Below are 27,987 nucleotides of genomic sequence, written 5' to 3'. Positions count from 1 at the left end.
GTTGGATGCTAGTTGTTCTGTGTTTCTGCTTTTGATCCCTCTTCTACCTGGGTCAATGTGGAGATGATGTTCCCTCTCACAGAGGAGTCTCATCCCTGAGCTTCATCCCTTCAGGGATTCCAGCGTGGTCCAACACATGGGCTGTGTCTGTACCTTGTTTATTGTAACACCTGACCTGCTTGGCTTGTGCTGAAGGCCACCTGCAAACAGAATAGCACCTTTCATGCATCCCAAGCTCAGCAGCCCTGGTGAGAAGGGAGGGTTGGCTAATGCAGTTGGGCAGGTTTTGGTCTCTGCAGAGCCCAGGCAGGCTGAGCTCTCATCCACCTGCTCAGACATTCCAGCCTCCTGCCCCCCTGTTATTGCAGGTGTTGTGTTGGTGAACCACCACCGCTTCCTACCTGACTTGGGGACAATTCTGCTTCCAGGAGCAAAAGAGCTGGAGAGCTTTTCAGGTGCTGCCCACAGGCCAGCTGTGCAGGTCACCATGAAGAAACCCACCTTCCCCAGGAACAGCCAGGCAGGAGCCAAGGACCGAGGGGCATCTGGCCTCCCATCCTACAGCCCAGAGACCCCAGGGCTGGGCAGTCGAGCAGCAGCCACCAGCTTTGGTCAGATGAACTCCAAGGGCCAAGCTGAAGACTTTCACGGAGCTTATGAAAACTCACCTCGGGCTTCACCTCTGAGGTAAGACAAAGAAAAAAAATCACATCCCTGGGTTAGCTTTTTACAACACTTAGGGGATGAATGCTCCAGTGATTCAGCTGCAAAGCTCCAGTGTCCCTTACCCTGATGGGGGAACAGGCCCATGCAGTCACTTGAGCTGTTTGCCTGTGTGACAATGGCAATGTGTAACACCAGCCCAGCTACACAGGCTCAATTTGACAATGTGTCATTAACCCAAAGGTTCAGGTAAGTGCCTGATGGCACTGTCAGAACAGCCTATCTGTAAGTAATTTAAAGGCACCGCCCCAAATCATAGCCTGTAGAAGACCTTTGGCTCCACAGCAGAGCACGAGACAAAGATCACAACACCTGGGAAATGTCAGGGTACAATTCTGTTGCCACCTCCTTCCTCTGTAGCCTTGGCCAAGTGGCATCACCTCATGTTTCTGTTTCTTATTCTGAAAGACAGCAGTAAAACTCAAGGTGCTGGCAGCATAGTGCAGATGGTACCTGCAAAGCACCTGTGCAGGGGAAGTACTGAACCAGTGACCCACTGGATGAAGTGAAAACTGTCCCATGGCATGGCAAGGACACTCCCCACTCAGGAGATGGAGATTTCCCCACAGTAATGAAGTGTTGCATCTTATAACAAGTCTCAATCCAATTTCCATCCCAAATGCAGCTCTCAAGTCACTGTGCACTTACTGCATTATCAGTTATCGCGTCTGATTTTTCCAGAGAAGCAAAACAAGTTAGAACACACATATTGGCAATTCCATCCCCATTTCTGTAGGGTTTCTCAGGGGTTTAGGGGCAGAAAGGTGACCTCAAAGGGTGACAGTTCAGAACAGACATCCAAGCCCTGCAGAGGAGTTTCCTCAGCCCTGTTTGTGGCAGTGGGAGCTCCGAGGCAGACGTGTGGCTCCTCTCCCAGCTGAATTCCAGCCTGGAACTGCAGTGATCCTGTTACAGCCTGTGTAAACGGCTGTCCGTGACAGAGCATTCCCTGAGGTACAGATTATTTTTGGGTGTGCTCAGCCATTTTAACTAAACCGGTTATTTTAACAATTCTGAACACCCTCCCTCCAAATTTCACTAGAGGAGACATCACTCTTCAATATGGATGTATCCATGCACAGGAATTATTTCACTGAACCACTGAGTAAAACTGGGTTTGCTTCAATAACTTGCAGATCACTAAGAGGAGGCTCTCAGTTTGGCTTCCATGAAATCCAGGCTTGCTCCAGGGAAATCAGCTGGGACACTAAGCAGACCCCACTACATGAAGGGATATAACATGCCATCAAAATCAGCTATGTAATAGCTTTTTAAAATATAAAACATTAACTAGTATACAGAGCTGCAGATTGCTTTTTACTGACAGCAGTGCTGAACCAGACTTTGGACACATCTCAATATACCCATATACCTACTAAAATATACCCATCTATGAGCTTTTAAATATCTTTAAAGCCCACAGACTTACTGCCACATGCTTTGAAACATCATTATGAATGGGACACAGCATTGTAATTGTTGCTGTTACTTCAAACTCAGCAATCATGGCTAATGACTGGCTGTAAAATAAGTCTTTTTAGTCAGATTTAGCATATAACTCTCTCATGTAGCATATGTGGTTGCAACTGTATTACCAAAGGCAAATACCAACAGTGATGACAGAACAAACCCATTACTGGGAATAACTATAAAATGAACTAAACCCTTGTACTCTTACTTCTCCCAGTTATTGCTTAGTAACAGCCACTCCACAGAACCCAGAAAATGCAATTCAAGAAGACTCTCACTGCTCCTTTCTGAGCCCTTTATACCTGCAGATTAGAGTGTGTCCTCCTCAACAGCCTTAAAGAAGCAGAACAAAATCTATGCTGATTATTAACTTCATTAAAGGAACTTAATCTAAGCAAAAGAAAAGGCTTCAGGCACTAACTATACTGGCAGGCCTTTTAAGTAGCTTTTAAGTGTCCTTAATAAATAAGCAAAATATTCCTAGCTCTCCTTCTAGACATTTTTTCCTGCATGACTCAAGCAACTAAGGAGAACCTGATCAGTCACAGCAAGTCACCATTCTTAGAAAGTAAACTGAAGCAGGACAGAAAAGCTGGTTTCTAACACCTCGCAGTGCTGGGCACAGCACTATTAAGTTACTTGGCACAGGCAATGAGATTTATTCCTCTGCTTTTATCAGTTCAGCTTCCAGTTCTTTCTTTCTTTCTTTCTTTTTCTCCCCTACCTTCTGGATCTCACGTTTTTCTGCTCCTTCTCTTTCACACAAGTCGTCCCCCTTGTGTCCAGTCTTTTAAGTGTGTAAAGCTGTCCTTAAATTGGTGCCTTGCAGCCACCTTTAGTTCTGAACTAAGCACACTGCACCCTCATTGAAGTCGGTGGGGAGTCAGGGAGCCTGTCTGAGCACACAGCCTGACCTTTACCATGTTCACAGCTTCCCGCAGGGCAAATGATCATCCCACGGGTACCTTTTTTTTTTTTTTGAGTACTCACTCTGTGCAAACTACCGATTTATAATTTTTTTTTTTTTTTACCTCAAAAGCAAATAACTTCTCCAACAACTAGGGACACACTCCCTCCCTTAATCACTTCCACGAGGAGGAATTTAAATAAATTTGCACTCAATTAACACCTGCTATGTAAGTTTTAGTTCACAAACGCTGGGCCGCTGTTTAAATACAAACACTAAATGTGGATTAACCTCTTGAAGATCGCTGTGCTGACAGACTCAAGGGCACAGTGAAGGGAGAGAGGAGGAGGCTGAGGGCCCACACTCAGCCCAACTGTAGTACTTTCAGGCTTGGGGTGCTTTTAAACAATAGGCAAGAGTTGCCAGAGTATAATTAAGATACTTAAAACACTATAATGTTAATTTAAGATGCAATTAGGCATTGAACTGTTGATTAAAGGGATACGAATCACCTAATCTGCCAGCAGGATCTGTTGCTGTCCTGGTGAAAACATTATAGCTGCATTTTTTTAGTCCATGTAAACAGCTGCAATAATGAACTATAAATAATGAACATAAAACTATAAATATTTAACATATTTTTATCGTATATTATTTCTGTAAGTCTAGTGTTGCTATTCAGTTTGTGACTGTTCAGACACATCCATGAACAGTGCCACTGCTCCTGACAGCTCTGCACTGGAGCGGGGTGGGGGTTACCCTGGGGCCGGAGATGCTTAAACCACGTTTAAACCTGTCTCTGGAGTACTTATTGCCTTTAAGTGCACAGCCTTGAAAGCAGAACCAGGGTGTTATCACTACACAGGCAATTAGTAAATTAATTAAACAAGGAATTTAGAATCAGAAAGTGGTTTTGGTTGGAAGGCACCTTAGAGATCACCCAGTTCCAAATCCTCTGCCACGGGCAGGGACACTTTGCACTAGACCACGTTGCTCAGGGCCCCGTTCAACCTCGCCTTGAACATTTCCAGGGATGGGGCAGCCACAGCTTCTCTGGGCGACGATTTCATTGGGATAACGGAGTGGGACTGAGGGACATTCAGACATACTGCAGCAGTCCTTCCTCGCTGCTCCCTGGCGGTGCTACGGGCAGAAAAGCTGCTTTTCTGTTCAAAAGCTGTCGCCTTCAGTTCTCTCCCTTCTCCTGCGGAGCGAGGGGCGCTCCCGGGAGCGGCGGCCGCGTCCCCTCGGGGCGGGATGGGACGGGACGGGGAGAGCCGGGGCCGGCGGCTCCTGCCCCCCGCCACCCCCAGAGCTCCAGGGGGAGTCCCCAGACCCGCAGCGGGGTCCGGGAGCGGGGCCAGACCGGGGGCAGGAGCGGGGTCCGGCCGCCCCTTCCAGCAGCGCCCGGACCAGCCCCTGCGAGCGCCGGGCGGTTCCACCGCTGCCCCCGGCGGGGGATTCGCTGCCCGCGGGCACCTGCCCAAAATCCCCGGCTCCGGCCCTGGGACGAGTGTCCGGGCAGTGGAGACTCTTATTGTGACAGCGGCGGGGGCCGGGGACACTCGGGTCCCGCGGTGTCACCGCTGGCAGCACATTAAATCCTCCCCGTAACGCCGAGCAGAGGGCGGCTATGACAGCCCGGCCCGGGGAATGACCGGCCCTGCCCCAAATACCGCTTAAAGCCCAGGTGACAACTCCTAGGCTGTAGGTAAGGTGCTTGTTTGGGTTTTTGGTTTTTTGGGGTTTTTTTTTCCACGTCACTTTTTGCTTCGAGGATGGTTCAGGGAGGTGGCATGAGGGACCGCAGCGCACCGGGAATGCTGAGGTGGAAAGGTGCCTTTAAGGTGAGGTGCTGTCAAAGGTAACAGAGGAACAGTGGAAACAGAGGGAAAAAAACCCTTTGTTTTTTTGGTTTTTTGTTTGGTTTTGGTTTTTTTTTTGTCTGCCTTTTTTTTTTTTTTTCGAAAGCTGCCCCTTTTTTTTTTTTTCTGACATCTCGTAAAGGGAAAAAACCCTTTGGGTTTTTTTTTTTTTTTTCCTCCCGAATCAAGGTGGAATGATTTGAGGAAAACGGTAACTTACCCCTCGCTGTGAGAAGTGACGCTTGTGCGTCGGAGCTTGCTGCGCTCTAGAAAACAAAGTAAACGCTGGTTTTTGTGCGCAGCCTGGGGGTAAAAGGAGAGTAAAATTCTGTACACAGGTAGCCATATAAAAAATGGGATAAGACTCAACAAGTTTTCTGCATCGGTGAATGAGAACATAGTGTGGACATGCTCCAAAAATTTGAGCCAGCTTCAAATTCCAAGAGCATGACAAGGGGAAAGTTAGGGAATTTTTACTATAAAGCCTCTGTTTACATACAGTTAATGTACAACTAATATTGATGATCACCTTTAGGAAATGAAAGCCTTGAATTTTTGAAATGAAAGTGATGTCTTCAGTTATGTCCCCCCATGGGGATTTATGACCTCCTGGAGCCCTTCTTTGGGCTCTCCAAGGAGAGGAATACAATATACTGGGTATATATAGCAGCAAAAACAGCTGATCTCGGTGGGGCAAGATTACAATTTTTTCCAGCACATGTAACTGGGTGGATTTATATTCTCCTTTTTTTTATTAGTAGCTTTATGTTTATTTTGGGGGATTATTTTTTTTTTAACCTGCAGCTGAAATCGTTTGTTCATTTTAACAAGCTTGCTCAGCTCAGTCTAATGAAACTTTCCTGGGTGTTTAGTTGATGGAAAGCCCAGGTTTAGATATCAAGCACCTGCAAAATAAATGCACCCCTTATCCTGCAGCTAATTGTCAGAATGACAGTAGTAGGCTGAACAGCAAGTCTTGGGAAATCACTTCAAATGGAAAAGCACAGTCCTTGGCATTTCCAATCCCAAATCTCAGTTGGATATGAAAAGCTCTGAATTCAAAACCCATTAAAGAAGAAATCAGGACACTCGGTTTCAAAGGTTTAGTTTTAGGATTAAAAGCAAGTGGAATCTGTTTCATGCTTCCCTATGGTATAAGGAATTTCTCAGCACAAATAGCCAATTCTCTGAGGAATAGTACATTTAGTATTTTGACAGGGCATGAAGTAGAAGGATCCAGGGATCTTTAGCTCAAATGATATGTGGCAAATTACCTTGCTTAGCAGTAGTGTCCACAGCTATCTGCAGACTTATGCAGGTGGCAAGGGGTCTTGATAAAACAAGTGCTATTTATTCAAAGTTTACTGGGCTCTGGCATATAAGAGCCACAGTGAACACTGTGCCTGAGTCAGACAGACTGCATGGCTTGTTATTGTAATCCAAAATGTTCAGACAGTTCAGGAATAGTTCTAACAAATCCTAAATATCTTTATTCTAAGCTCAAGCTTTAATTGTCAGTTGCCTGAACCTCCTATTCTTTGGATTGCTAATGACTGCTCACGACACAGCATTTTTGTGATTCAGCTTGTGATGTACAATTTATTTTATCTGTATTGTCTTCCTTAAGGGAAAATCCACACCAGGAAAGCCTCTATTCTGCAAGGCAAGGGTTCCATTCTATCCAGGAGCCCAGCCAAGAAAACTTTTGTGGCCTACCACCTAGTTTTTACCAGCCACCCATCCAAAGCCAGTTATCACCTACAAAAACCCAGGACAGCCGCGAAACCTCTCCTATGAGTGTCCCCAACCTCCCATCCGTTTCCTCCATGTGCCAACCAACCATGTTTAACTACGAACGTCCAAAACACTTTATCCAGTCTAAGAATGTGTGTCAAGGGCAGCAGCAGCCTCCGGGACCCGCAGCCTCCGCGGAGTCGAGCAGAGAGATCAAACAGTCCTCCATCCTCATTCAGCCTCGCAACCCGAGCGGGCAGAAATTCTCCTCCTCGTCATCGCTGAGCTCTTCAATCACGCTCTCCTCGCCTTCCTGTAGTGCCCCCAAGGAATCCACATATCCCATCACTCCTGCATCTGCACAGTCTCCTGCTAGCTCATCATCTGGGCAGAGGCTTATACCCATGCCTAACCAATCCCCCGCAGCATTCCTGTGCTCAGTGCTCCCCTCGCAGCCCGACTATAACAGCCAAACTCCTTCTCCCATGGAACCTCAGTAAGTATACACAGCCTTCTAACCTCCCCCTGCTTCCCTCCGGCCTGGCCTCTCCCCTGCACTGACCATCCCAAATCCAACCACCCCACGAAACACCAGCTGGGGCCAAAGCCAATGGCACAGCTCCCACTGACTGCCCGTGTTCAGGGCAGGACTCTGCAGGAGTCGGGTTAGGAGGCTGAGAGCTTTGCCCCTGGTGACTGTGTGGGAGGGATGGGTGTCCATCAGGAATTAAACTGCACAGCTGTGTGGGTTTTCTGGAGTCAGTTTGAGTAGTTTAGTTTGATTTGAAAGAAATCTCTTAATTAGAGTTATTCAGAGCAGAGGATTGACACCCATCTCAAATTAATTTCCTCAACGAGTATGGCTTATGAATGGGGAGGTGGGGGAAGGCAGTAGTACTTCCCTCATATAAACAACTTGGAGAATTGTCTAGTACCTCTCAGCAGTGTTTTCAGGTTCCACATCACCTACACTCACCTACAATACCCTTTCCATTAATCATGTGTGCAAACAGAAAGGCAGCCACTTGAAAATATTACCCCTTTAGACCAAAGACTAAATTCTTTCCTGAATATGTATTATATCATTTTGCCTTTGGGCTGCAATCCAAATATCTCCCAAGGTCAGTGAGATCTCAAAGGGAGCTGGGCCTTGCCTTCTCACCAACTTGTATTCCTGCCAATATTAGCTGGAGGTCCTGGGGAAAGTCAGGGCAGAATATGCACAAACACTCAACTGGAAATATTAGAAAGGTGATAGGGGCAGGGGTCCTGCTGGCCTGGATATAAATCAAGGTTTAAGTGTCAGTTTGCATTCAGGTAACCTGAATGTTTCTGGGGGTTTTCTGAATCACAGCACTGTGGGAAGAGGGAAGGTAAGACAGACCAGGTGAGCTGGGGCTCTCAGGACTGTTTGCTAAACTCCTGCAAGAGTGTGGGGCATTAGAAACACATGTGGAGTGACTGCTGGAGTTTGTGTGCATAGTGTGGGGTTGTTTGTTTCCATAGCAAAGGGTGTGGGTGCCTCACTATGCTTTTCAGATAAGCTGCTCTTAAATGCAACGCCCGGAGAGTTGAGGAATTATTTTCCCAATCACGCTACTAATGGGCAAACAGGGACATGAGACATATTAATCTGTTGGGCAAATTATTAAAGTTTTTAAGTTATAACTTAAGCAAGTTATTAAGTCTGAGCCGTGCTGGGAGTATTTCAGAATTATAACCCTTCTACCCTGCTCTAATGAGCAGAAATCCCAAGTGACAGGGGGAAGAGGATTTTCAGTAGAAACAATTTCTGAACCCAAGTGCAGCACACGAGGGCTGCCCATCACAAACAGGGTTATAGATCCTGTCAGCACAGAGTGCTGTGACCTCCAGCAGACCTTTGCAGCCCCTTCTGATGGATGCTCCTCTTTTCCCAGAATCTTTCAGAATCAAGTGTACTATCAAACTCCAGGAGATGATCCTGTCTGTTGGCTGTGGATTACAGGAGGGGCCACTGCACAACACAGGGATGCTGAACAATGAGTGTTGTGGGAGGACACTCAATGATTTGGCTATGCCATGATGCTTCCCCTTAAGTTTTTGATACCCAGCCTGGCCCATTCATCTCCCAGATGCTTTATGGGTTCATTTGAACCACAGTTTTTAAGAGGCAGGTTGACATTTTTGTGTGCATTCAGTGAAGCTGCAGCAAACAGCCCAGCAGGCCCACGGGAGTAACTTTGTTTTCTCTTCCTGCACGAGCAGTTACTCCCAGCCAATGTATAACAAACAAGCCAGCATCAACTCTATGCAGAAGACATCAGACCAAGAAATTAGAGGAACAAAAGAGGCCCTCATTCAGGACTTGGAAAAGAAACTCCGATGCAAAGACAACCTTCTCCAGAATGGCAACCAGGTAAGGGAAACCTGCTGGTTAAAGAGACATTTGAGGGACCCTCAGCAGTGCAAGCAGAGATGAGTTCTAGTACCCCAGAGGCTGGAGCCTCCAAACTGAGCTAAAAGCAAAAGGAAACGCAGGAGCAACACTGCCCAAACACCTCTGCTCAGAACCTCAGCAGATCCCACGAGAGTTCTTTGAGCCATTTGCAAACAGAATATTCTTTCAGTGTGATTTCCATCAGAAATGTTAAAAAAACATCTCTTCCAACAGTAACTTCATTTCTAATCATGGGTCAGAGGTGGTGAAAAAAGTGTGGTTTAGAAAGACTTATATCTAACCTCTTCATTCCCAGCACCTTTCCACAGTTATTTTTGGTATTAGAATGCAAATAACTGTTCTGGTGGGCCAGGATGAGCTCAGGACTGAGAAGGCCCTTCCCAGTAGAGGAGCAGCACATGGGCAGTGCATGATGGAAGCCTGAATGTCTGGCAAGAGAGGTGATTGCTGTGAGTGTGTCTGTGGGCATTTACTGTGGCAGCTGAATGCCTGCATCTCCCCTGACTTCACTAAGGGATGTGTTGACTTCTGAAAGCCATTTGATACAGCAATGTGGCTTTGAGCTGCTATTGCCTTTCCCTCTTATCCTGCAATCAAATTAAGTCCAGGCTCAACAGAAAGGTGTGTGTTTAGAGCTATGGCACAAATTTGAACTCTCTGTTGGGGATCCTGCTGAACATCATATCCATACACAACTAGAAACCCAAGGAGAATCCCTCAGTTCTGCAGATATGATTACACCCTGGCTTTCAACACTGGGGTTAACAAACCACTCAAAATCATTAGAACTTGGTGAAATACTGGAATATTTGAAAGCTCATTCTAGAGACTACCACCACATATGGTAAACTTCTTTGATTTCTTTTCATATGAACAGCAACAAATGAAAGAAATTACATGAGCTTTTATCATAAAGTCTGTCCCCTATAAGAAGGCCTCAGTCTCAGTACTTAATTATTTATTCTGCAGAGGGACAAAATGCAATCCTCTTTACCAAGGAAACTGAATCTGGGAGAAAAATTTGCTTACCACTAGGGAAGCCCATTGCAGCAAGCTAGAGTGGGCAGGTCTGTAATGTGGGAACCTTCCTGCAGCTGGAGGCAGACTGGTAAAAGCCCAGTGTTTATAGGCTCCATCTTCTTTCCCCTGCAGCAGAAAAGAGTTTCTTCATTATCATCAGTGAGAACACATTTGTGTGTAATTTTAAATACTGAAGGGGAAAACAAATAGGTCAAATCTGACTTAATGTGTCCCTAACAGGAATGTCCTATCTGCTGGGAGAAGGCTTGTTGTAGCAAGTCAGCTTTTCTTCCCATAGGAAGCCAGGCTAAAAATAAGGCTTATGCAATCACCACTCTGTGTCCTCCTCCCCTTGTCCTCCAGCAGCATCTGACCCCACTGGCCAATCTCAGCCACACTCAATACAGACGTAAGGACTCACGGTTATTAAGCCCTCACAGGTTTGGCTAAAGGTCTCGTGCTCTCTTCTAAAGAAAAGTCCCACAAGCCTCCCCAGCCTTTACCTACCCAGCAGAGAGACAGACACACACACACGTCTTGTTCACAGCAGAAATTCAGCCCAAGCTCGTCCGCACGTCACAAAATCCAAACTCAGGTTAAACTTTGTGGGCAGCAAAGTGTCAGGTGTTCTGGTGCTCAGGGGAGTAACAAACTCTTCTAAAGTAACCCAACTGACAGAGCTTGAATTTAACTCTGCTCGTTTTTATCACTGTGTACCACATCTACTTTGCAGGAACTTTCTGTTTCGTGCCTGAGATGTGTCCTTGCCTCCCCTACACTCAGCACAGAGCATTTCAACCAGTGGATGCTGCACTGGCATAAAGTTCCCTCGTGCTTTCAGGGGTAGTGCTGCTCCCCTCTGGCTGTGTCTGCTTCTAGTGTGGCTCTTGCTTTTTTGGGAGCAGGGGATGCCAGCATCCATCATGCCTGTAGCTCCACAGCTGAATGACTTGGGAAGTTTTCCCAGTGCTAACAGAGAGGTACCCTGGGACTTAGTCTGGCTTCTGAGGATGATGCCATCAGTTACCCATAAATAATCCCAGCAGAGAAAGAGGAGGAGTGGAAGGCCACAGATGGCATTAGAGAGGCTTTGATGAACAGGCAGTTTAATCTTTTCTGCATTTCAGTGCTGTATATATTGAGCTGACTTCAGTGGGCATCACAGACCACAAACCCTCTGGGCCAGACGTGGGGCTTCTGTTCAGCTGCTGCTTTCATTGACAGCACCCTGAATTTGTGGCATATTAATGTGCCCTTACAAGCTGATCTGAAATAGTAAATGGACTTCTGACTAGAATTCATCTCCACTCTGCTTTAGAGATTAACTTATGAAGAGAGAATGGCTCGCAGGCTGCTCGGACCAGTGAATGCTGCCTCTGTGCTGGAAACACAGAGTGAGGACAACATGCAGAATGCACAGGTAAATGAGGACCTGTCTCTAGAACGAGGATTTCCTGGTGATTGTGCTGTGACCTGCTCCTACCTGAATGGGGCAGAGATGGGGGTCGTTTGGTAGCAGTGCGGGGAGGGAGCAGCTCTCCCTGGCAGAGCTCTGTACAGGACAGATTTGGGGCTCTGGGGGGTGGTAGCAGAGGGGGGGGAATTTAAGCACCATTCCCTTGCTGGGCCTGATCTGTAAGAATGACCTCTCCAGGGAGGAATTACAACAGCTGCTGCACAGCCTGGGACACCCTGGCTGTGACAGGCAGGGAGCAGCACGGGGAGGGATCCAGGTACCCAGTGCAGGCTTGGCCAGGACAGCAACATTACACCTGTCACTGACAATGTCAGATAAGTGGCATTGGCTACAAGAGGTCAGGGTCTTGGGGTGGGATCAGATGGGCTTTAGCCCTTCGGGGGGGTCTGCAGTCATTAAGAGAAAGCAAAGCAGTTATTTTAGCAGCCCACATGCTGATAGACAAGAATCTATTACTAATGGCATTTTCAAAAGAGTTTCAGTTGGAGACTTTGCTGGTTATTCAGGCCAGTTAGAAGCTCCCTTTGGCATTTCTGTGCTCAAAGTTAGTGGAAATGTCCATGGTATGGCACTGGGTACCTGTGCAGCCAAAGAAAACGTCCCTCCTGCTGCTGCAGCAAAGAGCCAGGAGCAGGCAAACACCTGCCAAAGTGCAGTTAGCAAAACTCCTCCATGTAAGAGACACTTAAGATCACAGCAAGGGAGGAATACACAGTTTGAGCTATTTCTCCCCAACAATCACCTGGCAACAGCAGGCAAGAAGGGAAAATTATGAATGTCAGACAGCAAGGGAAGCCTTCTACTTTGCAGAGAACAAGGAAGCATTCAGGATGACTGACAACTTTTCGGCATGGGTGAAATGCTGCTTTAAAAAAGAATATTGGAAGCAGAGATTGGCTCATGTTTGGGATATCTTATTCCCACTGTTCAGTCTTATTTTTAAATTGATTCATTGAGCCTGCTGATTCCTCAGGAACTTAACTACACAGTCAATGTAACAGATCATTAGAATCATCAGCAACTTCATCACTACAGCATCATTTCACAAGACAAGTAGTAACTGTACAGAGTAAGTGAGCAGATCCAGGCAACTGCCTTTGGACTCAACACTGAACTCAGTCCAGCAAAACCCTCGTCCATGTAACACTTCCCCTGAACTGAAGGCTGCTTTGTGCTTGAACTTTAAACCCAGGCTTAAATGTTCCTCAGGACTGGGCTGCAGAGCACAGAACCAAGCATTGGAATGGCTCAATGCAAACACTCCAGAAATTTCCATGCAGTGTTTGCTCTCTCTGACTCCATTGCTAAAATGAGTCGCTGGCAGCAAACTCTGCTGCATTTTCCAAACATCCAGACTCCTAACAGGAATCAATCCTGGGTACTTTGGCAGATTTAGTCATGTGATTGTGGAGTTGTCAGCGAGCTTAGTTGGTGCTGTGATCTAGAAAGAAAAGTATTTTCCAGCTCAGCAAGTGTCCATGGCTGTTGGTACCATATTTAAGTGGGCACAATACAACGCTCCTGCCAGCGACTCCACTTCTATTCCTGCTATGGGGAAGGACACTCTGTACTTAGCTCTCATTTTAGACACTACCAGTAGTACTGCTCCCCTCTAACAAGGATTATTGGCTGGCCCAGAGCCTCGTGTGCCAAACCAGACTGCACCTCTCACCTGTGCAGTGATGAGAAGTTCTGTCCTTCTATTCATGGCACTTGTCACTGTCGTGGCAAAGCCTACAGTGAACACAGAGTGTGTCAGGTCCTGATGCCACTTCCTTCACCTCTTGTCCCAGTGACTTCTGAAGAATAGTCAGTTTGCTTTTAAGCAGCAGTCAGTATAAAAACTTAAAATGGCTTCTTGTTCAGTTTATAGATAAATCTTTGAACTCACCACTCCTCTTTCTCTTTCCAAGCACCAGAATGCAGAAAACGTCAGGCTGCAGGTTCCTACAACACATGTAAGGTAAAGCATGAACTTTATGCTATTCTTCAAGACTTTATTTCAGATGTTTCTAGGCAGTGTTAGTTTAACTTCACTACTTAGCCCTTTTTCTAAAGTAGTAATTACCAAACTTTCTCACTTCCTTTCAACTAAAATGCTGCTGTTTGTGGGTGGTTGATGATGCCTCTGATCTTAATCCAGTGAATTCTAAGCATAGCACTGGAGGTTTAAAAAATCCATGCACCTTGGGAAAATACTCTTTGTATTCTACAGGATTAACTTGTACTCAAAGCAAGGGTTGAGAATGCAAATGTTGAAACACAGCATGACAGAACACAGCCTCCATGATTCTTGTATATTCTCTTGGATATTAGGCCAAAGATGAAGGTTCTGCATCTGTGTTGAATTGAACAACTTGAGCAAGAGAAGTGGTTGCTCAAAAGCCACACCTTGCAGCTGAAAAACCAACCAGAACTGTAGTTTTGGATTCCTAAATGTGTTGTGTTGGATTCCTAAATGTGTTGTGTTGGATTCCTAAATGTGTTGAGGGACTCTAGCTGCAATCAGAGCTTCAGTGTCATTTGTGCTATGGTAACTTTTACACAATTACCTGTTTCTGTCCCCTTTTTAGGAGCAGACCATCCTCAAGAGGAGATGAACGTGGACATGACTCAATCCAGGAGAAGTTTTTCCAGCCCCGTTTCACACAAGTGCCTGAGGACGTGGTTATTGAGGAGGGGCGGTTCTGCAGGCTCGACTTCAAAGTAACACCAACTTCTCCCTTCCCATTCTATTCCCTCTTGGGGTTTGGGGTGTGGAGAGAGGTCTCTGAGCCCAGAGCACTATTGGCAGGTGGTGCAGGGTCTCCCTGGCTGATGTAAAACCAAGAAATAGGAGATGGCCACATGTTTCAGCATTTTCCCTTGGAAAATGTAAATGGAATTAGCTGTATAAGAATATGGTGAAAGCTAAACAGTGGTAAATGTGGACCAGAACAGACCTCGCTGGGAGGAATGAATATTAATGCTCTGCTGGAAAATAGGCGTTTTGGCAAGGAACCTTATGCTTTGCACTGGTATTCCACTGCTTCAGTGGACACATCCTGGACACACATCCAGTGAAGTCTGTCTAGGACCAGCCTACCTTTAATGAGTCTTCCCTGAAGCAACTGAGCCCTTGCTGGAACAGCCAAGGTTTTTATTATCTTAAAGCTGTTCAACTCTTCACTGCTTTCCTCTCCCTCACAGGTGAGTGGGCTGCCCACTCCAGATGTGATGTGGTACCAGAATGGAAGGATGGTTCATCAGGATCAGTTCCATAAAATGATAGTGTCAGAAAAGGGATTCCACTCGTTCATTTTTGAAGCAGTCAAATCATCTGATGCAGGGGCATACGAATGTGTGGCTGTGAACCGTGCAGGAGAAGCATCTTTCACAGTGAAAGTGGAAGTAATTGGTAAGACTGAGAGCACTGATAATTACCTGGTGACACATGGAAAGTCTCAGTGATCTAATGCTTTCCTCTCTGCATTTGGGACATTAAACAATTAAGAAGCAGAGGGAGCCCTCCAGATATTCAGGCTCAAACAATAACAAACACCTTATCTTTTGTAAGGCTATTTTAATAAATATATCTGAGATGCCACATTTCTTCAAAGCACTTATATAAACAGGATATTTAGATATAGTGGGATGTCCAGAAGTTAATTTAATTAATGTCATTAATCTCCGAGGGTTGATAGCACATATTAATTGACTCTCCTTCTAAAGTGGATTGTGTTTACTACACCCTTATGCTCCTGGGAATTGCCTGCAGGCTGAGGAGATGCAGTAAGGAACACATGTCCTCCTGAATTTAGCATTCTGAAACCTTAAAGCCCGAGTGTGATACGAGCATTCCACACTTCCAGTAACTCCTCCTTATCTTTCCTCTTTAATTTAGCAAAAGAACATCACATGCCTCCAACTTTCATCTTCAAGCCACAGAGCAAAAAAGTTTTCGAAGGAGACACAGCCAGGCTGGAATGCCAGATCTCTGCCATCCCAACCCCTCGGATTTACTGGAAAAGAAACAACGAAATGGTACAATATAACACAGACCGAATAAGGTACCCTGCTGATGAGTGTGTTAGAAAACAATAACCAGTAGCTGTTAATTCAAATTTAAAATGGGCTGGTTTCTAAAAGCAGCAGGCTGAAAAGCTGGGCCTGCCCCTCATGTGCATGGCACCAGGGGCACAGCCCACTGTGTCAGACAGGAACAACCCTGAGAGCCTTGTTTGGGGGGCACAGAAGTGCCCAGATGCCCCTCTAGCAAGGCCTGTGGAGAAGCACAGCTTTAGGACTGAAACATGGAGTGTTTCCTCGTGCTCTGAGGCTGTGGGGCTACACGACACCCGAGTTGTGTCACGATGTGAATCACTGGTGGCTCGTAACACAAACGCAGCGTTCATGTCTGCACAGTTTGCAGTGCCCTGCAAGAATTGTTCTGGGGCTTCCTCAGCGTGTAAACTGACTCTGATTTCAACATCTCCCCTCCTTCCCCCTCAAAGCACTGACAGACGAACACCTTCCTTTTTCAGCTTGCTCCATGACAACACCGGGAGGATTTGCCTCCTGATTCACAATGCAAACAAGAAGGACGCTGGCTGGTACACTGTGTCTGCTGTCAACGGGGCAGGAGTGGCCACGTGCCACGCCAGGCTAGAGGTTGCAAGTAAGTACCAGGTCACAGTGCCACAAAACAGTGCACCTGTATTCAGAACAGGCCGTCAAGATTAACCTCAAGAAGCTCAGACCGCTGGGAGGATTGCTTTCCAAAGATACTGAACTGGACAGAAAGTAACTATCCTGTGAAAATCTCTTTTGTTTAGTACCAGGACGCTGTGCTGTGTCCTTTACCCTGTTTGAAGACTATAATTTGATTGGCACCAGGAAGGAGGGTGAATTTAAGTCTCTGCTGTCTGAGATATGGGCTTGTGTGTTAAATTCTTCCCAGGGGTTTGCTGGTTTATGCTGCAATTTAAAAGCAATCGGGTTGCTCTATTGTGGGTCTTGCTACAGTCTGGGAAGACACTGAAAGAGGCTTTTTTTATTCTATTTCAGCACATGCAAATAAGCCACTTCCAGCCCCAAAGCAGTTACGGGTTCGACCAACTTTTAGCAAGTATTTGGCACTTAATGGAAGAGGACTGGATGTGAAACAAGCTTTCTCACCAGAAGGAGAGTTTCAGCGTTTGGCTGAGCAGTCTGGACTGTATGAAAGTGATGAACTTTAACTGGAAATGAAGAGGAAAACTCACACCTATAAGAGACAGTTACAACATAGATGCAGTTAATTGGTGATTGCTCTAATTAGCAAAATACCTAACTACATATTTTTACTTTGACTCTTGCACACTCAGCTGTTCCCATTTTACCCTGTTAGATTTTATTTATATGGTTTGGTGACTATAACCATTAACTGAGTATTGCATTTGAACTATAAAGCCTAAGAAAGCAGGTTAATTAGTTTTTGCAAGTGTGGGTGGGTTTAGTTCCACCTGTGCTTGGTTACATGCTAAGGTAGATTGGTTTGTACTGCTTCTCTAATATCACTCGTGATAATATCAGAAGTCTGTACTGTCTGAATACTAAAACCAAATAGACTAGAGTGTTTTTATGAGAATAAATTAGAGGCAAATAAAATTTTAAATAACCAATATCAGCTGTGACTCTTCCTTGGTCTGTTAAAAGCAGCTTTTGGGTGTCTGGCATCAGCTGCAGCCTGGGAAAGATGGATTCTTACTCTCCTAAGCCTTCCACTGGTCCCCTCCCCTGTCTGCTCCCACTGTCATTTGTCATCTGACATCTGTAACCTGTTTAGTATAAACTAAATGCTGACACCCCTTAACACTAAACATGTCAGTAAGGCAACAGCAATATTTCTTCTCCTTGCACACTTGACCAAAAAGCTGTCCTGTATAATATAAATCATTAGGGATACCATGTCTTCCCTCCTTTAATCAAGGAGTGGTTGTGACTTGTCTCACTGTTGAGACTCAACAAGCTGTTGATTTGAATCATCCAAGTGGTTTGGGTGCTGCTATTCACAGCCTCCTTGTTCAAAACAATACCAAACACCATGAAACCTGATTTTTCCAAACTCCAACCAACCAAAACTGAAGATTTTTCAACTGTACTTGCTGTAAGAGGGTTGAACTAGCCTGAACTCCTCATAGAGGTGCACCGTGCTCATCAGCAAACCGCATGGGCATCTTCCACAGTGGAAAAAAATGAGGCCTCAGCTTTGCCCTGCACTGCTGTACCATTCAATAAACCCCCAAATCTGAACTGACTATTAAAATGCCAGCAAAATCCTGCAGCTCTACCACCACACTTCTCCTCTGGGCTGCCCAAGTGATGAAACACTCCAAGACAACTCCCCTGATGCCCTTTTGCAGATTGGAGCTGATCAGGTGCAAACCAGTACCCAGTTTGTCCATGGGCTCCTTTAGAAGGTTGGAAGGTTCACATCCTTTTCCTGACAGACCTCTCTCTGTACACACAAGTCATAAATAACTGAGGTGACTTCAACCCTTTACCAGCCATGAGTGTGTCAGCTGCACCTTCACTCCTTACTCCACTTGTCACCCGCCCAAAAGCGTCACTTGGGTGGAGATGGCTCTGACTGCCCTTCCCAGCACAACTGAGTGACAGCTGAGATGGCAAAGCAAGGCTGGAAGTTGTTGTCATCCTCTAATTCCAGCCTGTGAGCAGCCCTTCTTTGCCCCTTCCCTCCAGTGAGGTTCAGCAGGGTGAGCACAGACATGAGTAACCTGAGCAAAGTCCCACCTCTGGGGTGATATCACAGCACGATGTGAACCCTCCCAGACAGCAACAGCCACAGTTACTAGGAGAGTTTGCTGTTGGGAGCAGCCCAGAATCACCAGCTGAAAAGAGGCAACAACACTTGCTCCATCTACCTGTATTTCCACACTGTTTTGGAAGACTTCCTGTGAATATCATTACTGAGTCTGACTTAGTCTAAGGAATGAATCTGAGCAAGTAATAATACTTGAGCACAAAAATGGTTTTGAAAACATAACCAAGCCCTTAATGCCACGATCCTACAGTTAGTAGCAACCATGAGTGCAATTAGATGAGCTTTTCTCTTGTTCACATTGAGATAAACTATGGATTTGGTTTTGTGCCAACTTTATAGATGAGTATTTGGTATGGGAAATCTACAGTAGAGAGACAGGAAGAACTGGAAACAGCGAGCCCAGCTGAGCAGAAGCACATATTAGTGTTCTTATCTCCTCTGACATCTCTGGAGAAATCAATTATAGGAGGCTTGAATTTAAATCACATGTTTATAAATTGGAATCATGCTAAAACACTCTGGACTCAGAGCCAAAGGCCTGCTTCACACACTTCATTTAGCACTGATACAACACAACAGAAGAACACATGAACACGCCTCAGTAACAATGGACTATGTAAACCAGAGATATTTCATTTAAGGCAGTGGAATAAGGTATTAAAGTAATAAACTGTCTGGCCCATGCTGGGTGAAATCCAGATTCACAAGCAGTTGTGGTTTTGTGAATGTACTGAGTAAATAAAAGAAATGGGAATATCTTAAGGCTGCATATCTTGTGAGTGCTTCATGTAGAGAAAAGTGTTGTTCCAAGGTCTGGCTTAAGTGGTCAGTTGTGAATGCAGAAGAGCACAACAACTAACAAGGATTGTATAAAATAAAAGTTCAAGTTTACCTCAGTTCAGGTTCCTTCCATGAGCTGAGCTGCTTTGTTTTCCCATTTCTGATAGATGAAAACACACCTCAACCTCATTATCCCCAAGGAATAGGGGATCTATGGGCTGGTACAGCAGTGGAAGATGCATCTTCACCTCACCTAAATCAAAGCAGGAGAGTGGGGAGAAGTTGTTGTTTCTCAGGCAGAACAGCTGGCTCAGGAAAGGAACCTGAGCTGCATTAATCACACACATGTATTTGTATTTCACATCCATAAACCTCTTCTGGATTATCAGGGGACCTCTTACCTTTACCACGTGTGAAATCCAATTTACAAGGCATGGTGTTTCCATAAAGACACCAGGAAAGGCTGGTCACCTCAGGCACATGCAGCCACTTTTCTCAGGTAGCAGCTGGCAAGGCAGTAATTCATCAAAAATGCAGAAATTCAGCCAATGCAGGGAGCAGACTCAGATCCATCCTTTCCATTTCCTTGGCAATAGTTGGTGTCTGGTCTGTGCACTGGTTGCTGCTGGCTGTTGGAATAGATTTCATAGCCTTTTGCAAGGTCAAAGACTGGATTATTAGTCCTCATTATTACCAATATTAGAAAAATAAGGGCTGAGGTGATTTAAAGGGATGGTCACTAATACCAAGACCAGCCCCCTATTTTTTCCCTGCCACTGAGGGTGCTCTCAGCTCCTCACAGACCTCCCACCCTGGTTCAGCACCCAAACTCTTCTCTGGCCTTGCTGTGGGCTGGCCCTGGCTCTGTGTCCTTCCTACTCATTACCCACCTTGTTTGTTGTAGCCCTAATCCTTGTAGGACAGGGATGTGATGCTGCACAGCAGAGATAACACAGTAACACTGGAATGTGTGTGGCATGAGACAGAGCACAAGCCCAGAATTATCACAGCACAGTTACAAAAGATTTGGCCAATAAATCTTGTATGTACATCTTATGGCAAAACATCTAAAAAGCTCAGGTTCTTCAAATCTAAGCAAGAACCTCTGAAGTCAGTCCAGTCTTTTCTGTGTAAAATGACAGCCTGAAGAGAGGGCAGGGAGCTGCACTGGAGTTTCACTGGCTTCTGCTTTCCTTCAGGATCCATCCTTGCCTCCAACATCTGCACTGGAAAAGTGTCCCTGCTAAAGAAGAGCTGCTGGCTGATGCCCAGGTCTATCCAGACTCCTATTTCCTTGGATCCTGGTAAGTCCTTTACACAACAACATGTTGTGAACATGCTAACAACATCATCTTTCCTCAGATAAAAGCATTGGCTTGTGTTCCCTTCCTTTGTACTCAGGAATCACAGTGTTTCTCAAGCACAGCATAAATGCTCACTTTTACCTTTTCATGGGTGAGTTGCAAAGGTGAAGCTAAAAGGGAGAATCCTGTTTATAAGATTCCAGAAGAGTTTAAAATTACCTCCTCCTCATAAACACGGGTCACACAAATTCCAAGCTCATCTTAAAAAAAAAAAACAAAACAAACTTGTATGTGAGCAGCTGTTTCCACTGGAGCAGCTGGGAAACCACTCTGGCCAAACAGCCTCCTCAAAGTCAGCCTTGTCCTATACCCAGTATTAGGCAGGTGTGACCTGTACAGACAGCCTGGCTGTAATAGTTGTAGACAGGCACAATTTTGTAGCCAGAAGTTATGAAAATTTTTTAACAGCAGAGGAAGGCAGAATGTGTCTGAACTTGATTCAGAGTGGCTCCATGAAAGGACACACAATTTAATGGCATTCTTACTTGTAAATAGATCTGCTGATCTCTGGACAGAGAGTGAAAACTTCTCTAAAATTAGAGTCTACCTTTGTTCCTAACCAGGTGCTCTTGGGGCCAAACCAGTGGAGACAGTGCTAAAGAAAAGGTGGGTTTTATTCTTTCCTATGTTCTTGGAAACTGCTGACTGTATTTTGGAAGTTGAAGAATACAAAAGGAGTCACAGTTGTCCCCACTGTTACTTACAAAAGCTATTTCTCCACAGGATACTATTTTTAACACCATAGAAATAATAAAAGCTAGACTTATAAACAAAGAAAAATCACTAATTATGCCCCAAAAGTCAAATGGGAGCTTGCTCAGGCCTAGATCACACACTGAACAGCAGGGTGAGACCAGTGAGTTTTAGCAATGGTGTAAAGTTGTGAGCCGGGCATTTGCCCAACTGTTAAACAGAGACAGATGTATGAAAAACAAACGAGTTTCACAGCAATCTATTGGGTCACAGGCTGCATCTGCAGCAAGAAGAAAGATTACTGCAGCTTCCCTTTGCTTTACAAAAAGTTTTTCAGCAGTCTCTGGTAGTTCTGTAGCTGGGGTAAGTCTATGCAAGTACTTCTACAACATATTTTTTACAAAATTACTTCTACAAGAAGAAAGGGAAAAGTCCCCAGGCTGGCTGTAAACACCACTGCACAACAATGCCTGCCATCCCTCTTGGTTCTGAAAAGAAATGTGTATTTCTGTATCCTGACCTTTTGCAAGGGCCAGAAGGAAAAATCCACATTTTAATCAGATGGAGAACACTTTTCTCCACAGAGCTGCCCATCTCTTTTCCTGCAGCAGAGACTGTGCTCCTGGTGTCCCAGTCAGCTGTGCTGGCTTTGTCTGGGTTTTTTTAATCCTTTTTTTTTTTTAACCTCTCTGGTGTTGAATAGAGTCCTTTGGAGTTATCAAAGCTACAAGAAGGGAAAGAACTCAGTCACAGCTCAGAGCTACATCTCCACTGCAGAAATTCCAGCAGGAAGTGTGTGGGAGTCTGTTCTTGCAGATGTTCTTCCCACTCCCAGGCAGCTGCAGCCGTAGGTGAAACCCTCACCAGTGACAACCTGAGAGGCAGAAGATCTACACAAAGTCAGTGATTTTAAGATATCTTAGGTGCTTTTATACTGGCTGACAACAGCTGCCCTCAGGGAGGGAAGAATTTAGTAGAGAGACTTGTAAGGAAAATTAGTCAAGAGTGAGGTGGGACAATAATTTAAAATATTGTCACTCTTTCAGCACATCTTGTGGCTGCCCAGGGAGGGGGACAGAGACTGTGAGACCCTGTGCTTGTGAAGCATTTCAGGACTCAGACCCTTGGCAGCTGATGGATGAGCAGAGGAAGTTTGCAAATGCAAGTTTGAGGGCAGTGCCACCTCAAGGCTTCGTGGCTGTGTTTGTGTGTTCTGGGCTCTCCAGGCTCACAGTTCCATTGGGGAACAAACATCACTAAAGCAAAGCTCAGGGAAATGCTGAAAAGCATTCACGAGGTGAAGGATGCTTCAGGCAGGAGGGCACAGCAAAATGTGTGAGCTCAGCTGCTAACAGAGACTGTTCACACAGTTTAAATAAAACCAGAGTCCTCCCTCCCTGGTTTTTTTTCTATTTCTGGATAAGAACAGCGGGACTGTTAATAAAGGTATAAAACACTGTTGGTTCTGTGTCTTTTCTCTGAACATTTCAGGTGCTGCTTTTACTCTCAGAAGTGTCCAGCCCTGAAAATGCCTGGATGACATTTATTCCTCTGCCTTGTTTTGGGGCTGCTGTGAGACACAGCTGCGTGACCAGGAGAGCAGACCCCGAGCACTGGCAGCATCCTGGGCTTGCTCCAAACCCTCCTCTCCGTAGCCAGTGATCCCTCCATCCACACACAGCCCTCACTTTCCCTGACTGCTTCCTTCGGTGGTGCATCAGCTCCCAAGGTTAACGCTTATTTCTCCACAATTCCCGTCCCAGGCACCTGCTACCTTCAGAGAAAAAAAGAATGAAGTTATGCTTTCGGGAAAAACCCCAAATCTCTTTTCCTTGGACCAGGCAGTCCCAGCTGGAGGCACCAGAGGGCGCTTCGCTTCACCCTTGAGCCGGCCGGAATTCCCAGAACATCCCTTTCGTTCCCAAATCCATCTATACCCGTTGCCCGAGGGACAAGGTGCTATGAGAAAACCCGGGGTTCAGTACTGTGATGCAGCACTCCCTGCACCCACAGTCCCTGCCCCGGGGGAGTTCTGCTGCTGCACAGCTCGGTTTGTGCATGACACACCGTCCCCAGCCCCCAGGGCTCCTAAATAAGTCCTACAAGGAGTTCTGTTTTAAAGCCCAGCTCCTGCAAAGCACTATCAGACTACTACACAGTGTCTGGTCTCCTTGTGCCAAATGCCAGTGTGGAGGAGCAGAGTCACAGAGAAGGGAGCAGACAGGCATTCCAGGGGATGCAAGAGGATTTCTCCAGCCCAGCAGCACAGGTACCCCTGTCAGGGTTCACTGGTCTTGTACTTTGGTCTCCTGGCCAAGTCGAGCCAAGCCACACACTCTCTTCTCAAGGGACTGGTTTAAAATAAAACCCCTCTTCTCTTCACTTCCAAAGGGGTCTGGTTGCCATGCAGAACCCCAGGACACTTGTCCCAGAAAACACAGGTCACTGATGACATGTTTATCTTGATTACTGAACAGCCTGAGAGCCCGGAAAGCAGGTGTGTGGCACCTCGGCATGTCCAACCTTTCCCCCTCCTGGCAGCCCCTCTCCTACCAGGAGCCTCAAAATCTTTAGACAGTTACTCACCCAGAACTTCCCAAAAGAGCTTCAGGCACCCCTTAACCTCTCCCACCCTCCTTACAGCCTGCCTGGCTTTCCCCTGCAAGCCCCGTGGTAACACAGTGGCTCAGGCAAACCTGTTTGAAGAGGACAAGCTTGGAATACTTTCGATTTGCACCATCTCAGAACTGGTTCTTCAGAAAAAAAGATTTGTCCCAGTATCACTGAGCTTTTTGCACCCTCAAAAACATGCTTCTCCCCCATTTTGACTAGTGGTATTCAACATGGTTATTTTCCTCATTAAAATCTTCCTAGTTCAATGCACATGGATTTGCAGCAGTTCTCACTACACCACTATTTGAGGGAATTTTGTTTTCTCATTAGCATGCTGATCACAGAAAGCTTCTTTGAATAATAACGGAATTAAGGAAAAATGAGGGATTGTAGAACAGATCTGTAGAAACCTTGTTCATTCTTCAAGTCAAATGTCCTTAGAGTTTGTTTTTTCCCCTCATTTTCAGAGAAAGGCCATGTGAACAGAGGGCAGGTTATTCTGTCCCACCCCAAAGAACATGTCCAAGGCTGCTTCCACCTCCTCCCCCTCATGTGCTCCCTCAACTTCCTGCTATTTCCTTATTCCCATTTACCTGCAGGGCCACACATCCACAGAGTCTTCACCTTCAGTTCTTCATCCCCTGACAGGCCTGAGGCTGAAGAAAGGTGGATTCTCACGGAATTCAACACAAGAGTCAGTTCGAAGGACCTTGAACACTTCTCATATACAAACTCACAACAATCTGCTGTGAAATAAAGTCTGGTTGAGAGGAAAAGCATCCTCTGGAGTGTTCAGCAGCGTGTGCAGTCAGCGTTTTCTGGCCACAAACAGCAGTAACTGCTGTGATACTGATTTCAAGGTTGGGAGATCATTATGGATACAGAGACACAATCAAACATGCTCAGCTGAAGGTGCATTAATTAGCCCAGTGGTGGCTGATTCAGCTCTCAGCCCCATCTACTCCCAAAGTGCAGCTGCTGGGGCAGGAAGGAGCGAGACTCCCGGTCTCTCCTGCATCATTCCCAGCAGGAACTGAAGCCCACACGGCACCACGAGCCCAGCTGCCAGTTCAGATGGCAGTGGAGGAGAAAGCATGATGAGAAACAAAGATATATGACAATAAAGGTTAAGGTACTTTTATTATAAAAGTCTATACAATGAGCACCAGACATAGCAATGCAATTATATCTGGTTTAGTTATATATATTTCATATCTATATATCCATATAGATATATAGGTTTTGCTTTTACCAAAGTAAAACTGTTATATCACAAAATGCCTAGTTCTACCATTTATTTATTGCTCAACAAGGATGGCACAAAACACACTCAGCATTAACTGTTGCCATGCTTATCTACTATACTGAATAAACAGCCAAACACTGCATAACAAACACAAAGCAGCTGTTAATTCTGAATTGGAACCAGTCTGATCACTCACTCACTTATAAAAATATTGGAATCATATAGATTTAAGCATTATAAAGGAGGAATATATTATTTAAAACATTTAAATAGTGCATATTGACATTTTGCATGTGGTATATAAAACACAAACATTCATGTACAACACTATACAGTACACATTAGTTTCAATGTTTGGATACACCCGTGTCTGCAGACTGATAGAAAAGGAACTGAAGTGTACATTGCACAATGGAACTGAATAAAATTGGTAAATGGTCTCAAGACTAGTTTAACCTCATAATTCTCTAAGGTCCCAGATCACTTTGCAGGTTAAAAAAAAAAAAAAAAAAGAAAGAAAAAAGGCATACCACCAGTGCTCAATAGTTTTAGTGCTTTTTTTTTCTGAATTCCAGAATTACATGCCTACAAGCAGAGTAAAACAAACCAAGGAGTATCCTACAGTACACAAATGAAATCTGAGCACTAAAAATCCTACTTGCAACCTATTTCATATGCTTCATGACAGAACAGCAAGTCTCTGAGGTTACATGCGAGCCATTTCTTACGTCGTGAGAAAGTTCGTTTTTGGTCTTTCATAAAGCGGAGTGAATTCATAGCTATGTTGATACCAGCCAGTCATAAAAACATGCAGTTGAGAGAAGGTGCATGCAAAACGTGGCCACAATCAAACTGATACGCTGAAGAAAAAAAAAAAAAAACCAAAACAAAAAAAAAGAGAAAGCCCCAGCTAAAAAATGAACATTTTGATTCTGCCAGCTCGGAAACGGCCGCGTGTGGCTGCTGCAGAGCGTAAAGCCAGTAGCTAAATCATCATTCAGCACAGCAGATGTGATACTCAGAACATTATTTAGTTTCAACTCTGAAGCTAAATCATGCAAGGCCCATAAACTGTGTTGCTTACATCGTAAGGGTTAGATAACTTATTTTTATTCTCCAACTGTAAAACAAAACCGTGATAAACAGCAGTAATCTTTGCACTCCCGACCGACGCTCAGCCTGTGGTGCGTGTTAACTACACTGATTTTAGCCCTTGACACCACACTTATTTCAGGTACAGTGGGATTTTAACTGTCCTAAGCCAGCTCCTTTCTGCTGGAGCTACACCAGTCTGAGTGCCATCAGATTTCCCATACAGCAAAGTGTTCTTTGTGTTCCTCAAATCTTCCGAGAGCGGAGGTGCGTTATCCAATTCAGCCAAAACACTACGTCACCACTGGGTGATAAACAACAACCAGGGGAAAAAAAAAAGAAAAGATCAAAGGAACACCAGTAACATAAGTCCTGTAGGCAGCATGTGATTGAACTTTTCAGTTTTCCAAGTTTTAAAAGCCACTAAGCAAAGGTCACTTTCTGGTTCATCCACCGTCATCTTTACCAAGGAGGAAACGTGACCGCTAATGAGCAAAATCCAGAGACGTTAATTATTACTGTGAATAGGTGCAATTTAGAATAGCAAAACCTAAAGTTGTTCCACAGCAGTCCTTTGAAAGGAATTTCAGTCTGTTTAAGTGTTCCAGGAATAAGAGCTGTACCTTTAATTTGCTGATTTTTTTTTTTCTCCCCCCCATAATAAAAGAATAGGCAAGAGGAGTAGTTCAGTGTAGCATTATGGTAATTAAGAATTTCTTCAATAATGCAAAAAGTTGGTAATAACAAAAGTCTCAAAGTTCTTGAATGCTAAAGTAAAAAAAAAAAAAGAAAAAGCTATGGTTGTTTTGGAACAAGATGGATGCATCTGGAATACAAAACTTTGATGGAAACTGTGTTTGCTAAAGTTGGATAGAGCAGTCTCAGAAACCTTACTTGCTCTCTGGACAGGACCTGCTTACCCTTCAAACATGTCCTAGTGGCACCACAGTAAAGTGCACAAACTGGATTCTTTCAACAGTGCATGACACATGAACACAAGCACCCAACAAGTACAGGGGTAGTATATGGAAACACCATGTTACTCAACAGGTTGGAGGAATAGAATTTAAATGGATTTTGAAGAATCTTGTTTGCTGATAAGGACTTCCAACAGCCTCAGTTTGGCTTTGATTTTCTTGTACTCCCTGTACTCATCAAGCATTGGGATCCGATCTTCTTTCTGTACGTTCCTGGAAAAAGAAGCACATCACAATTTCAACTAAACCCTCCATCCTGCAGCAAGGCAGACACAAAAGCATTTTTGTCATGGAATGAAAACATTTTTAGCAGCTTGTTCACCAATAATAGACACTAAGATATATTTTAGTTCATTGCCATCACCTAAAAAAGTGAATTGTAAACCCAGCAGCATTTATTCAGCACAAGTGCTGCAGCATTGTGTGCTAATTGTTGTCTAAAGCTCTTTTGGGGTTTTTATTAACAGGATATGAAGGCTTTGATTTCAGATCCTCTGTACAGATTACAGAAAAATACAAATAAATTTAAGTCATTTTTACTGTTATGTAGAATGACCCACAAATTGACAGCACGAAATTATTCTTATTTAAGACTGGAGTATAATGAATCTAATAATCTTATTAACCTCATTAATTGCCATTGAAGTCAAAAGGAGTTAAGTGCCAAATTCAGTAAGTGCACAGTGAAGCCACAATACTGGAATTTGTGTGACCAATGGTCCAGGAGTTTGTAGTTTAGGAGAAATACTGGAGAAAGGATAGTTAAGTGAGAACATCTGCC

At 44.9% G+C, this 27,987-nt stretch overlaps 2 protein-coding genes and 1 long non-coding RNA gene across 12 annotated transcripts in view; 1 reads left to right on the top strand and 2 right to left on the bottom strand.

Moving 5' to 3' along the window:
* Nucleotides 1-5: 5 nt before the first annotated feature.
* Nucleotides 6-5,297, bottom strand: LOC113947274. 2 transcript variants are annotated; one of them, XR_003527666.1, is made up of 4 exons: nt 5,186-5,262; nt 1,036-1,187; nt 402-682; nt 6-200 (listed from the first exon to the last, which is right to left on the bottom strand). It is a non-coding gene; the product is annotated as an uncharacterized LOC113947274 (long non-coding RNA). The 2 variants fall into 2 exon arrangements; XR_003527665.1 differs by lacking the exon at nt 1,036-1,187 and having other exon boundaries at nt 5,186-5,297.
* MYOT (myotilin) lies at nt 4,709-17,276 on the top strand. 2 transcript variants are annotated; one of them, XM_027643672.1, is made up of 10 exons: nt 4,709-4,811; nt 6,593-7,195; nt 8,947-9,097; nt 11,478-11,579; nt 13,550-13,599; nt 14,210-14,342; nt 14,826-15,033; nt 15,520-15,685; nt 16,160-16,293; nt 16,683-17,276. In XM_027643672.1, exons 2-10 carry the CDS (start codon nt 6,759-6,761, stop codon nt 16,853-16,855), a joined length of 1,554 nt encoding a protein of 517 aa, XP_027499473.1. In that variant the 5' UTR covers nt 4,709-4,811; nt 6,593-6,758; the 3' UTR covers nt 16,856-17,276. The 2 variants fall into 2 exon arrangements, with proteins under 2 accessions (XP_027499473.1, XP_027499474.1); XM_027643673.1 differs by lacking the exon at nt 6,593-7,195 and having other exon boundaries at nt 4,754-4,811.
* Nucleotides 17,277-25,006: 7,730 nt separating this feature from the next.
* The window catches only part of FAM13B (family with sequence similarity 13 member B), a 46,246-nt gene continuing 43,265 nt past the window's right edge, over nt 25,007-27,987 (bottom strand). For all 8 annotated transcript variants that reach the window (XM_027643668.1, XM_027643667.1, XM_027643670.1 and 5 more), the window contains one exon: nt 25,007-27,419. In XM_027643668.1, the coding sequence (XP_027499469.1) occupies nt 27,296-27,419 (124 nt within the window). In that variant the 3' untranslated portion in view covers nt 25,007-27,295. The remainder of the gene's footprint in view (nt 27,420-27,987) is intronic.

Source organism: Corapipo altera, unplaced genomic scaffold (assembly GCF_003945725.1).
Source record: "Corapipo altera isolate COAL_440 unplaced genomic scaffold, ASM394572v1 75, whole genome shotgun sequence".
Lineage (NCBI taxonomy): Eukaryota > Metazoa > Chordata > Aves > Passeriformes > Pipridae > Corapipo > Corapipo altera.
This window is presented reverse-complemented; position numbering and strand designations above follow the sequence as displayed.